Consider the following 13,265-nt stretch of genomic DNA (forward strand, 5'->3'; position numbering starts at 1 on the left):
GCCGGTGGCAGGGAGAGGCGCGGCGGGGCGGCGAGGGACGCCCTCTTCCTTACCGAACCCGGCCAACTGCCCAGCTCACCTCGTGGCTCTGGTAGGTCTCGAGCGCGCGGATCGCCGTCTCGGTGAGCTTCACATGCAGTACGGTGGTGTTGTCCTGTCCCAGCCTCCCGCACGACAGCCCATAGCGCTGCTCCTCCCGCAGGCCCGCCGCCCCCCCTGCCGCCATCTTAAACTCCCCGGGGTGCCGCCGCGGACGCCGCTCGGGCTCTAGCCTCCACTGCGGCCGCGGCTGCTCGGGCTTCTGCAGCCGCCGCCACAGCTACGGCCATCCCGCTGCTGACGTACTGTCATATACTGCGCGCAGCCAGACCTCGGGCTGCCACCGCCGCCACCCGCCCCACCCTCCGGCCTCGTGCCCCGCCCCGGGCTCGTCTCATTGGCCCCGGTCCCCTCAGAGCCGTCCTCATTGGCCGCCCTCCGCTCTCACGGGGGCGGAGCCCAAAGTCGCTGGAGTTTGCTCCCGGGACGGGACGTCCGAGAGGTAAGAGGCTGACGTCGAGGTGACGCGCCAACTTAATCGTACCTGACGTCACGTCTGGTCGTCTTGGCCCACTGGCCGCTATTGGCCAGGCTGGTTTGGGGGATCCCCTGCTAATTGGGTGTCCAGATTGCCTGGTCTGGTTACCTGGGGTAGAAGCCCCGCCCCTTGGGGGTATAGTAGTAGAGAGCCGGAGTGTAGGGGAGAGTCTCTTCCTGCGCTGGTGGTCCTTGGAGAGGAGGATCCCCACCCCGAATGTGAGGCCAAGTAAGGACTTCGTCCCCCGACGGCTGCGTTAGTTTGTGGAGTAGGATGTGTGCGTGTGAGGGAGGTCGCTGTAGGCTGAGTCACTGGAGAGTCTCTCCTCAAAACTCATTGCTATTGCTGTGCGACCGAAATGGGGGAGGGTGCCCTTCTCCGTCATTTAACCCTAAATTTGAAATTAGTGAGTTGGCCCTTGGTTTTAAGAGTTTCTGCTTGATTGTGTGGAGCATCTTGAGTACAACACCATGCCTAAAGGTTAAATCCCTTTGGTGTGGTGGGCATAGTACTAAAGAAAACGGAATTTAAAGGTTTTTCCCACGCCATGCCCTGTTGTGATCCCAGAGAAACGGTATTCCGTTCCTTTGGAGTTCGCCATAGGAACAGGGTTGTGCCTTTTTATGGGACTTGGAGCGGCAGTTAGGATTTTCCTTTCAAAGGGCAGTAGAAGAGTGTAAGTGTCCTTGACCTAAATTAAGAGAAACAGCGACATCATTCTCCGGTTCGTTTGGGTTCTGTACATTTCATTTGACAGGGATGTGGGAAAACCTAGAGTTTAAGCTATTGATGTTAACCTTAGGAGATGGGTGTGTGAGGGGCTGCGGAGGCTGGGCATACTTTCCGTTCCTCGCGATGCTCCATGTGTAGGCGTGGCTAAAGGAGGAAGCCTAATCTGGAGCCCTCTTCAGGCTGTGTGTGGAGGGACTGACAGGCTTCCCGTCAGAGGGGATGAGTTAACAGGGTGATCAGCACCACCAGATAAAAGCAAACCGTTCAAAGGCTTGAAACTGTTGCAAGGCAGTTTTTTTAAATGATTATTATTTTTAAATTTGAGACGATTTTTGTTTCCCTCAGATTGTAAAACCTTGTTGCGTTTTACAGGGATTCCCCAGAAAAATTATAGGCATTTAATCAGTATTTCCCATACTTTTTTTTTTTTCCCATACTTTTTAATTGGATAGGGCTATGATTTTCCAGAAAGGTCCAAGTGGGATTGTTTTCATGATTCACCCCCTCCCCTTAATAAATCCTCTAGCCTACATGTACACTACCTCTTGATTCAGACCCTCAAGCATTGTATGTGTATAATACAAATTATAGAACGAATTCTCCTTCCACAGAATATGAGTTAAGTGGAAACACCTGTATTAAGTGTTGTTACATCACAGGAGAACATTTTTAAAATTGATTTAACTTCAATCCACTAGATTTGGCTAGCTGTTAAGGCGTGATTAACACTTGTTAATTTAGTTTACTAGTGTTAATTATCTTAAATTCATTGAATAAATTAAGGCAATCACAAAAGTTTTTTTTAAAGTCTTATACTTGAATTATTCTTTTTTTCCTGTTTGCTTTGCTCTTTGATAGGGAAGGACTGACTGACCACATATCTAAAGTTTTAATTATTTGGGGGTGGGGAGGAGAGTTTGACCAGAACGAGTAAAACCTGTATACCATTGCGTTTCTGGTGAAGGTGGGTAAATCCCCGCCCACATGGCATCTTAACTTGGCCTCCTCTTACTCAGAACTTCTGATGACATCCAAGGGGTGGGGGAGGAGCAAGGGTGGTTTTCACTGTAGTTTTTAAATGTCTGACCCACAGCCCCTTAATAGAAATTGATTTTCTTTTCTTAATTGTGGTAGGAAAATTTTTCTCATGCTGTATTTTAGTGAGTAACCTAATCTTTCAGTGAGTAATACAGTATATTATTGTAGTGAGTTATTGTTTGTATTTTTCCTCTTTTGAGCATTTCGACTATGGAAGGAAGCAATGAACATGTACAAGACAATAGGGTAGGGGCTTCCCTGGTGGCGCGGTGGTTGGGAGTCTGCCTGCCGATGCAGGGGATATGGGTTCGAGCCCTGGTCTGGGAGGATCCCGCATGCCGCGGAGCAACTGAGCCCGTGAGCCACAACTATTGAGCCTGCGCGTCTGGAGCCTGTGCTCCGCAACAAGACAGGCCGCGATAGTGAAAGGCCCGCGCACTGCGATGAAGAGTGGCCCCCGCTTGCCACAACTAGAGAAAGCCCTCGCACAGAAACAAAGACCCAACACAGCAAAAATAAATAAATTAACTCCTACCTCCAACATCTTAAAAAAAAAAAAACAATAGGGTAATCTAGTTGTGTGTCTCTTCATTGCATAGTACACATTATGCCTGCCTGAATCAAATGGGCAAGTTGTGACGCTGATAAGGTTAATTCCTTCTCAGGAGGCTGGTGAAAGTTGCTCTTTGGGAAGTTTGCCACTTTATAGATATTTTCTGTATCATTATTCAGTTTAATTAACAATTATTGATTGCTAAATAAATGTAAAATGCTGTGGAAGATTTAAAAAATAAACAGTGTAGTCTCTTATTTAAAGAGATCTTCTGTTTGAATATGGGGAATGAACCAACAAACTCAAAGTGATTAGAGAATTAGTAAGTGCTAATTTGGGTGGTAGTGTTTATGAGCTTAAAACTTCAAAGAAAGGAGAAGTCTGCAGAAGTTTTGTGGTGGTGTGGAACTTGAACATTTTTTGAGGGTTGAGTAGATAGATTCTAGATAAGTAGAGGTGGTATAGATGGGGAGAGGCCAACTAAAAGTGATCTTAATGATCATTCTAGCTAAACTCATTCATTTTACGAGTGAGGAGACTGAGACACTTAATTTAAAAGCAACCTGCATAGGGGCTTCCCTGGTGGTGCAATGGTTGAGAATCCGCCTGCCGATGAAGAGGACACGGGTTCGTGCCTTGGTCTGGGAAGATCCCACATGCCGTGGAGCGGCTAAGCCCGTGAGCCGTGGCCGCTGAGCCTGTGCGTCCGGAGCCTGTGCTGCGCAACTGGAGAGGCCACAACAGTGAGAGGCCCGCGTACCGCAAAAAAAAAAAAAAGCAACCTGCTTAACTCATTACAACCAGGAGAGGCAGGGTCTGAATCAGCTTTTTAAGTGTCATTATAGTCACTATATACGCTGCGTAGCTATTGTTTTGGACTTAATAACTGAGAAGAAATCTGTCTTATATGATAATTCAGTGGAAGAAAAAAGTGTAAAGGAAGTAACCTTGTTCAGGACTTGTTGCATCTCTGATGTCTAGTGTGCGGTGCAGACAGAGGTTGTGTGAATATCAAGGCCATCACTGGTCTTCAAGTGCTGGGCCACCCTTCATTCTGGGTTGCCACGTATTTAATGAGCATTTCTTACTTATCCTTTGGAACTGAGGTCACCAGTTCAGATGCCTTCAGGGACCATTAGGTACCCGAAATGAGTGAAGTGGCCAGTTTGCCGCAGGGACTGAAGGTGCCGGACTGTGGTGAGCTGGGGGTGTTTAAAGGGCTCAGTGATTTTCTCGTTTGGCTGATTGTTGCCAGGTGAACCTGCAGGGACCCAGTGTTGTCCGATCTTCTAATTTTTCAAGAAAAGCTGTAAATCGAAGATTTTTACATGGGCTTTCTGAGTTTATTTGTTGGCACCTTACTAAAAATGTCAATAAATGTTTTGTGGACGTTCAAAAAGTCTCTTGGCCTGAGTTAGGCCACAGCTTTCTAGTTTTCAGTCTCTGCCTTAGTGCTTTTCAGTGCTGAAGGCCATTCTGTCTTATACACGTCTTAGTAGTTTTGTGAGTTATTTCTTAAAGCCACTTATAAAATAGTTTCTACTAATGTCTTAATACAAGGCAGTGGCTTCTGTTATGAAAAGAGAACACAGACGTTATGGAGTTACAGCTGAGAAGCAAAAATCTCCTTTCCTTGGACACAGCTGAAGTAGGAGCTTGATGGTTTTAAAGGAACTTCACTAAATGTTCATAGAGAATAAAAGTGAATACCTACAGAAGGGACATAAATATTTGTTGCCTAAACACAAATTTTAAGCTGAGCAATTGTGTCATGTGTGATTGTTTTTACTGCATTCCACTCAAGTGTAAGAAATGTCATATTGCATTATTTATCATCATCATCATCATCATTATTGGTAAATGTGGTTCTGAGCCCCCCGTCTCTCTGTGTGGTAGAACAATAAATCTACAGGTGTTACAGAGGTCCCAGAATATATGGGGAAGGCTCTCTGGTCTGTGTCCATTGGTGCTGGTATAATCCATTAGAAGCTCAAGAATTTCCCTTTAGGAAGGGTTTAAGATTGGGTGCAATCTGGATGGAAGGAAGCAGGGGATGTGAATTAAAACTGGGTTTACATAGCAAACATACTGGTTTTACTTTAGATTGTGTGTTTATATGGCCATTGCGTTGAGGGTGGCGTTGATAGGGATTATGAGATGGGAGGCTGAAACTTTCCCTAGTCACTACTTAGCACTGAAACATTTATGATGGTGGTCTATGTGATTTCCTGAGAGGTATAGCTCATCTGGGAACTGGGGTACTAGGTCCGACTCTCCTCTCCAGGCATGTCCTTTCCTGGGGAGCTGGAAAGACAGTGGACTTGGGCCGAACCCTTCCTGGGATTGGCAGCCTCTTCCCCTTCCCAATCTTGGGGGAAGCTATCCCAGCTCTAGACTACTCTCTCTGCAGTCTCTTAGTCTCCAAAGTCCTTTCCTCCTCCTAGGACCCTCTGGTTCTTTTAAAAAATTGTAATCTGGGAGTAAGTATCCCCCTGCCCCCAACCCCCTCTCACTTCCTCCCCTCCAGTTCAAGTTCCTTCTTTCTGTGGGTGGTGCTCTGTAGAAGGTGAGGTGGGTGGGGTTCTCTCTCATTCTCTCAGCTATATGGAAAATACAGCTCTGGCTTCCTAAGACAGAGATACCAGTCTTGACTGACACTTTTCTGGGCTTCTCTCCCTCTTTGTTCCTTGCCTTTCCCACTTGAAGAGCAGGCTCTAGGAAGTTGTATGTCTTTTGAAAGCAAAATGACTTTGGTTTAATTCTCCTGCACACCAATAAAACTCTTTCCCTCTGTACTGACTGAGAAAAATGTCCTGTCCACAGAATTGCACAATATAGTGACCAAAATGTCCCTTTCTCCCACATGATAATTGTTTTTGTGGCTTTTCAGCATAGTGCAAAGTGCCCTGAAAGTTGTCAAATAAGCTCTGAGAATGAGAAGCATGGTAAAGAGTGGCCTCACAACTCTTAACTGTTTCCATGCTGTTTTGTACTGAAAAGGAGCACATGCATTTCTGAATAAACTGAGGAAGTAGGAAGATTAGATGGGGCAAAATGACTGTTTAGCTTTTCACTTTAAAACATACTAATAGTGGACCAAATGCCATCAACATCTAGAACAATATTGATAATTAATAATAGCTTGAATTCCTGATGGGACTTTGCATTTTAAAAACAATTAAGTTGGGCTTTCCTGGTGGTGCAGTGGTTGAGAGTCCACCTGCCAATGCAGGGGACACGGGTTCGTGCCCCAGTCTGGGAAGATCCCACATGCCGCGGAGCAGCTGGGCCCGTGAGCTATGGCCGCTGAGCCTGAGCATCCGGAGCCTGTGCTCTGCTACGGGAGAGGCCACAATAGTGAGAGGCCCGCGTACCGCAAAAAAAAAAAAACAAAAAAAAAAAACAAAAAACAAACAAAAAAAACAATTAAGTTATATTATCTCTTTGAATTTTCTCTGTACTCTGTGAGATAGTCATTGTTTTATACTAATTTTACCTTTAAAGTAACTGAGGCTCAGAGAGGCTGTGATCACCCAATTGGTAAGTGACCGAGCTTAGTCAGAACCTAAAATTTCCTTTTCCAAATCTATCACTTCTGTCTTTGAACATGGCTCTAAGGTCTGAGGAATTACACTAAATGTGTCAGGTTGTCACAGTAAAATTAATAAAAAGGAAATGGTTGGTTCTACTTTGGGGGGCAGCTTGGGGGTTGGTTTTGTTGTTGGTCTTTTTTTTTAGTTTTTTAATTTAATTTAATTTATTTTTTTATACAGCAGGTTCTTATTAGTTATCTATTTTATATTGTTTTTGGTCTTGAAAGAAGGACTTAAGTTCATTTGAATCACCCCTTCCACACAAACACCAAATATTCTGTTAAATAGTTAGAAGGTAAATAAAATGTTTCATTTAGCTTTGGTTTATTATAGCTAGCATATTGACTTTAGTGAGATTTATGAAAGCTAATTCTTTTTTTATGTGTGGCATAGATAATTTGTGATATATTGGAACCCTTGGTATAACAAATGTGTGCACAGGTACCCATTTAAAATGCTCATCTTGGGAATTCCCTGGTGGTCCAGTGGTTAGGACTCTGGGCTTTTACTGCCTAGGGTGCAGGTTCAGTCCCTGGTTGGGGAACTGAGATCCTGCAAGCTGCATGGCACAGACAAAAAGAAAAAAAAAAAAGAAAATGCTTGTCTTATAATTTTAAATTACAAGGATTTATACTTGTTATATCTTTGCTTTTATTGCATATTGTTCATATCTATGATTTATTTGATAATGAGTCTTTGGTCAAAAGCACAATCCCCAATGATATCACTAGTTCCAAAAGCAAAATACCACTCACTTTATATAGTAGAAAATATATATATCACACATATGAACACAGAAGCTTTTCTGTTTCTACTTAGAGAATTAGAATTGCATTTGCCCTGATCCCATTTTGTTTTCAGTCAGCAGTTTATTCAAGTATCATATTTATCATCTTTGACCTTTTGATCTGTCATGGTTTTTGCTGTTGCTTTGGATTTTGGAAATTTAAGAACCAACATGATCCTTATAGGTTAGAATATTTACAGAACTTAAAACAGGGCAGTATAGTCTAACAGGGGATGTAAGATATGAGAATAAGGGATATTAGATGAGAAGCACCATTCAGGCACTAATTCCTAACCAAGGGGGGAAAGTGGCAGGGGGAGGGGGAGTGATGAATTGGGAGATTTGGATTGACATGTATACACTAATATGTATAAAATGGATAACTAATAAGAACCTGCTATATAAAAGAATCAATAAAATAAAATTTTAAAAAAAGTGATTATTTGCAAAAAGTATTTAAGAGTAAGAGATTGTTGCTACCGGTAGTAGTCACATATTTACTGAATAAAGTTTCATGGCTGTACATTGACTATTGTCCATCCTGAGTGGATTAAAAGCTTCAGTTCAATTGTAGGGAATATTATAAGCCTGGAAAAGGAAAGGAATACATTTTTCTCCAAGGGCTGATATGGTTGCATAGTACTGCCCCCTTCAAATTGTTATAGCAGATTAATTTTAATGGTGACTAATTAACAGAAATGTGCTTATAATCTGTAATCTGGGGACTTCCCTGGTGGTCCAGTGGTTAAGAATCTGTCTTGCAATTCAGGGGATGCCGGTTTGATCCCTGGTCAGGGACCTAAGATCCCACGTGCCGCGGGGCAACTAAGCCCGCATGCCACAGCTACAGAGCCCATGCGCTCTGGAGCCCACATGCCACAACTACTGAAGCCCGTATGCATACCAGAACTAGAGAGAAGCCCATGCACTACAACGAAAGATCCACATGCCACAACTAAGACCCGATGCAGCCAATCAATCAATCAATCTGTAATCTGGTCTTGGAAGCAGGGCCATTAACTGAGAATGAGGAGAACTGCTCTCTGTTTCTGATTCTGTACCTCTTGATTCTCTATCTTTGCCTTGAATAAATCACTTCTTTTATGTGTAAAATTATTTTAGGTAATTTAAATACTCCGGTTATTTGAATTGTGATAGTTCTCTTCAATATTTCTCAACTGAGGGACTTCCTGGTGGCACAGTGGTTGGGAGTCTGCCTGCCAATGCAGGGGATGCGGGTTCGAGCCCTGGTCCAGGAAGATACTGCATGCCATGGAGCTACTAAGCCCATGTGCCACAACTACTGAGCCTGCATACCACAACTACTGAAGCCCACGTGCTTAGAGCCTTTGCTCTGCAACAAGAGAAGCCACCTCAATGAGAAGCTCGTGCTCCTCAAGGAAGAGTAGCCCCCGCTCACCGCAACTAGAGAAAGCCTGCACGCAGCAACAAAGACCCAACACAGCCAAAGATAAATAAAGAAAAAAAAATAATAAAAATCTTAAAAAAAATATTTCTCAACTGATCCAACAGAAAAAATATTAAAAGTATAAAGTATGATTTGATTTACCTGCAAAAGAGTATTAGCCTCATATTGTAATATAAATGTATCAAAATCAATATGTTGTACACCTTAAGCTCACACAATGTTGTATATCATTTATATATCTCAATTAAAAAAAAAAGTATTAGTCTCTAACAGGGATAGTCACATTTCTTAAAAACAACAGTCCAGAATGTTAATGATCTATTGTAACTCTGACCCGTGGTAAAAAAGTTGTACTGGCATCAGCAGATTGTATTAAACTTCAATAGTATAGAAAGCCAAGCAGCATGATTTAGCTTTGTCAAATGTTGACATTTCTTGTATTCTGCATAGAGGAAGAGGTCTGTCCTATGTAGATTTTGAATTGATCAGTATCTTTGCTTCATTTTTAGTTTCCTGAATCTTTAAAAAAAATGTTTCTGTCTTGTGGTTTTAAAATTAACCTGTTTTTTACACACTCACTCTAAGCATATCGGTTTGAATAGATCAATTGAATGTTATTTTTGACTGTTTTCCAAAACAGAACATGGCATTGGAAATTTACTTTAAAAATAGAAAATTTGAAGCATGTCTTGGTTTGCAATGGCAATTCCAGAAGGTTTTCTGTAACATATTCAAGTGTTAGCTCAGAATAAACTCTTTAAAATTTATTTTTAATTTACGTACAGTAAAATTTACTTTTGTTTTAGACAAACAGAATAGTTCTATTACTCCCAACAAACTCCCTCATGCTGTTCCTTTGTAGTCAGACCCTTCTGCCCTCCCTCTTAACCCCTGACAACCACTGATCAGTTCTCTATTCCTACAGTTTTGCTTTTTCAGAATGTCACATAAATGGAATCATACAGTATGTAGGCTTTTTGGTCTGGCTTCTTCCACTTAGCATAATGCATTTGAGATTCATCCATGTGGATGAATATATCTGTAGTTTGTTTCTTTTAATTGCAAAATAGTATTTCATTATGGATGCATCACAGTTTGGTTATCAGTTGAAGGATATTTGTGTTCTAATTTTTGGTGATTCTGAATAAAACTGCTATAAACTTTCACAAGTGGTTTTTATGTGAACATGAGTTTTACCCCTTTGGGCAAATACCTAAGAGTGGGATTAACTGTATATAGTAAGTGTGTATTTAACTTTATAATAAACTGCCAAACTATTTTCCAAAGTGGCTATCCCATTTCCTTTTTATTTATTTATTTATTTTGGAGTTTGGGCTTCTCTATGTACTTACCAACACTTTGTGTTGTCAACTTTTTGTTTTTAATTTTAGACATTCCAGAGGATGCATATTAGTGTCTCATTGTGGTTTTAATTTGAATTTCCCTAACGACTAATGATGTAGGGTACCTTTTCATGTGCTTATTTGCCATTCTTATATCTTCTTTTCTGAAGGGTCTTTTCAGATCTTTTGCCAGTGTTTAAAATTGGGTTGTTTGTCTTCATATTGTTGAGGTTTGAAAATTCTTTGTGTAATCTGGATATAAGTTCTTTGTCAGGTATGTGATTTGCAAATATTTTCCCCCAGTCTCTGGTTTGTTTTTTAATTCTCTTAAAGTATCTTTTGCAGAGCAAAATGTATCATTTTGCAGAGCAAAAAAGGTTTTTAATTTTGATGAAGTCCAATTTATCAATTTTTTTAAAAGACAATACTCTTAGTGTTAAATCTAAGAACTCTCTGCCTATCTCAAAGCCATGAAAATTTTCCATATGTTTCCCCTAAATGTTTTACATTTACGTTTAAGTCTGTGGCCCATTTTGAGTTAATTTTTGTAAAAGATGTGAGATAAGTGTCTAGGTTCATTTTCTTTTCCCGCATAATAGATTTACACCATTTGTTAAAAAGGTGGTCTTTTCTCCATTGAAATGCCTTTGCACCTATGTCAAGAATCAGTTGGCCATAGCATTGATGTCAGTCTATTTCTGGACTCTTTATTGATCTATGTGTCTATCCTTTTCCCAATACCATACATTGTCATGATTATTGTAGCTTTACAGAATTAACTTTAAACACCTCTGCTATGAAGAAACAAATTCTCTATAGCATTCTAGTCAATTTCCTTTAAATCTTAGTATCTAAGCAAATGGATTATTTCTCAACAATTTCAATATCTTCTGTCTTCATTCAGTTTATATATTGATTATAAATTCAGCATGGGCTGTAGCCACACTTTTTATATTCCTTCCCTGGATAGAAAAAGACCCCAGTGGACTATGACATTTAACTAGAGCTTTCTCTGCATCACAGTCTAAATGCAAAAATTTGCGAAAGAACCATTTACTAAGCTACTACCTGCAAAACTTCCCTAGATGGGCTTCCCCTCCTCTCACGGGCCCCACCACCACCCAGGCTGAGCTGCCTGGACAGTGACATCCTACCACCCAATTGACAACCAGCTTCCTGTCTGGTGGAGTGACAGTTGGTGGAAGCCAGCTGTTATGATTCATACCATTTAAGATTTCTGCCTTTTGAGAAGTGACGCTAATAGAGCCATGCTGAATGGTGTCTGATTGGGAGAATTTTCTTTATGAAAGAGGTTTGATTTCTAGTGCCTAAGCAATTGAACTTTTTTTTTTTTGACAGGTACGTTTCAATTTCTAGTTTCTGTGTGAGCTCAGTTAGGCAGATAAATGTTGTTTTCATCAAGTGTTTGTACTTGCTGTATTTCTTCCTGAAAAACAAACGAACACGGAAACTTCTGTAATAAAAGGTTCTTGCGTGTTACCAATTCTTTAATAGTTTTATAAGTTTTCAGGCTTCTGATATTCTCCAAAAGGCAAAGAATTCTCTGCCCACGATAGGATTACACGTTGAATTTGGTGAAATAATTCTCATGTGCCTGCGGGGATAGCTTCATATATCTTGTGGACATGGTCTTTCTCTTAGGCTGCTGAACCCAAAATCCTGGGTTTTTTGGTGTGTTTGAGTTTTTTGTCATTTTGTTAGCTCAGATAGACTTATGAATATTATTTAAAAGCAGAAATTTGTTAGGAGGGCAAAGGATTTTGCCACCATAGGGACAAATTTTGTGCCATTCAGTCAGTAAATATACTGAAAAGAACAATATAAGAAAAAAATTTTAATATCATTAAGGGAAAAGTGTACTGGCTTTTATGTGATACCCCAAATTAACATTGTCCTTACTTTAGAGAAACAGAGAGAGCATGATGATAAAGGAAAAAGACAGTGATGAAGTTTGGGTCATACTGATTATAGTACCAGTCAAGAGGTGGGGAGGGAGCCTGTTTGCAGCAGACTTGTACAGGATGGGCCAGATTTCTATAGGGATGCTGATGGCATCTTTGCTACCTGCTGAATCATGCCCCTAAATATGAGAAAGTCAAATTGTGACTGGAATTTTTCTAATACTAAGAAGTGCTGATTCTCTATAGCCAATTAAAGTTGTGCTAAAAGTTCAACATTTTATAGCATTTGGTAGTAAGAAGTGATATTTAGCTTTGGTTTAGTGATACCCTAGGGCAGAAGTTCTCAAACTTTGCAGTATATAAGGATCCCCTGGGGAGCTTGTTAAAATTTAGGTCCCTAGACTCCAGCCCTGAAGGTTTGGATTTAGCAGGTCTTGGGAGTGGCCAAGAATCTGCATTTTAACAACCTCACTCTGTTTGGCACCCTGAGTCATCTCTCAAGAAGTTACAAAATTCTCCTAACAAAAACTGTTGTCACTCAACTTAATTTTTAAAATACTATTTCACTTAGAACAAGTAGGTGTTATGAAACCTAATGATTGATCTTCAGAGTTCCAAAGCAGTTAGCCATACTAGTTTAGATTCCCTAGGTGTGAACTAAGATGTAACATGCAATGAGCAGTATACAGAAGCTTATATTAGATTTCTTTCAATTAGAAGTTATGAGTTACACAACTTCCATTTCCAGGTCATCTGTGCATCCACAGATGGTATTAGATAAGAGAGGTAGACCAGGCATAGCTACCTAGGGAATTTCACAAGGTTCTTAATAATCATTTATTGCCTACTGTGCCCTTAATGATGTTGCTCAGGATCCCATTAAGTTAGCTGTGAATATAGTAATTGGTCCCTGGACAATAGCCAGAGGGTGTTAAATCCTGTGTCTCTACCCTTTCTGGTCATGTTAGAGACAAGATAGAAATTGTTGCATATATTCCTTTCTGGGGACAAGGCTGCCTGTGCTCCAAAGGAGATTTCTTAAAACACAGCAGGAGTCCCTAGCGAGTCTTCCTCTAATTCAGGCAGGCACTTATGACCTACTTTTGAAGGTAATTTGAAAATCCCATCAAACACAAGCAATCAAAATCCAGCTTCTCCACAAGGTATTTTGTAGACCTAGCACTGCATCCTTTCTATCTGCTCATACCAACAGCTTGAATATATTTTGGTTAGGATTTTCCCCTCCCTTTAACGATAGTTAGGTAAGATGGAGAATTTCTAGTTTCTGGAC

At 41.0% G+C, this 13,265-nt stretch overlaps 1 protein-coding gene and 1 long non-coding RNA gene across 3 annotated transcripts in view; one reads left to right on the forward strand and one right to left on the reverse strand.

Annotated features, from left to right (window-relative positions):
- Positions 1-379, reverse strand: part of ELL2 (elongation factor for RNA polymerase II 2) — a 74,319-nt gene extending 73,940 nt beyond the window's left edge. For both annotated transcript variants that reach the window (XM_024746959.1, XM_024746958.1), the window contains exon 1: positions 80-379. In XM_024746959.1, coding sequence (XP_024602727.1) covers positions 80-226 — 147 coding nt within the window. In that variant the 5' untranslated portion in view covers positions 227-379. The remainder of the gene's footprint in view (positions 1-79) is intronic.
- Positions 380-725: 346 nt separating this feature from the next.
- The window catches only part of LOC112400962 (uncharacterized), a 327,875-nt gene continuing 315,335 nt past the window's right edge, over positions 726-13,265 (forward strand). The window contains exon 1 of the long non-coding RNA XR_003003491.1: positions 726-805. This is a non-coding gene — a long non-coding RNA (uncharacterized LOC112400962). The remainder of the gene's footprint in view (positions 806-13,265) is intronic.

Source organism: Neophocaena asiaeorientalis, unplaced genomic scaffold (assembly GCF_003031525.2).
Source record: "Neophocaena asiaeorientalis asiaeorientalis breed wild unplaced genomic scaffold, Neophocaena_asiaeorientalis_V1.1 scaffold550, whole genome shotgun sequence".
Lineage (NCBI taxonomy): Eukaryota > Metazoa > Chordata > Mammalia > Artiodactyla > Phocoenidae > Neophocaena > Neophocaena asiaeorientalis.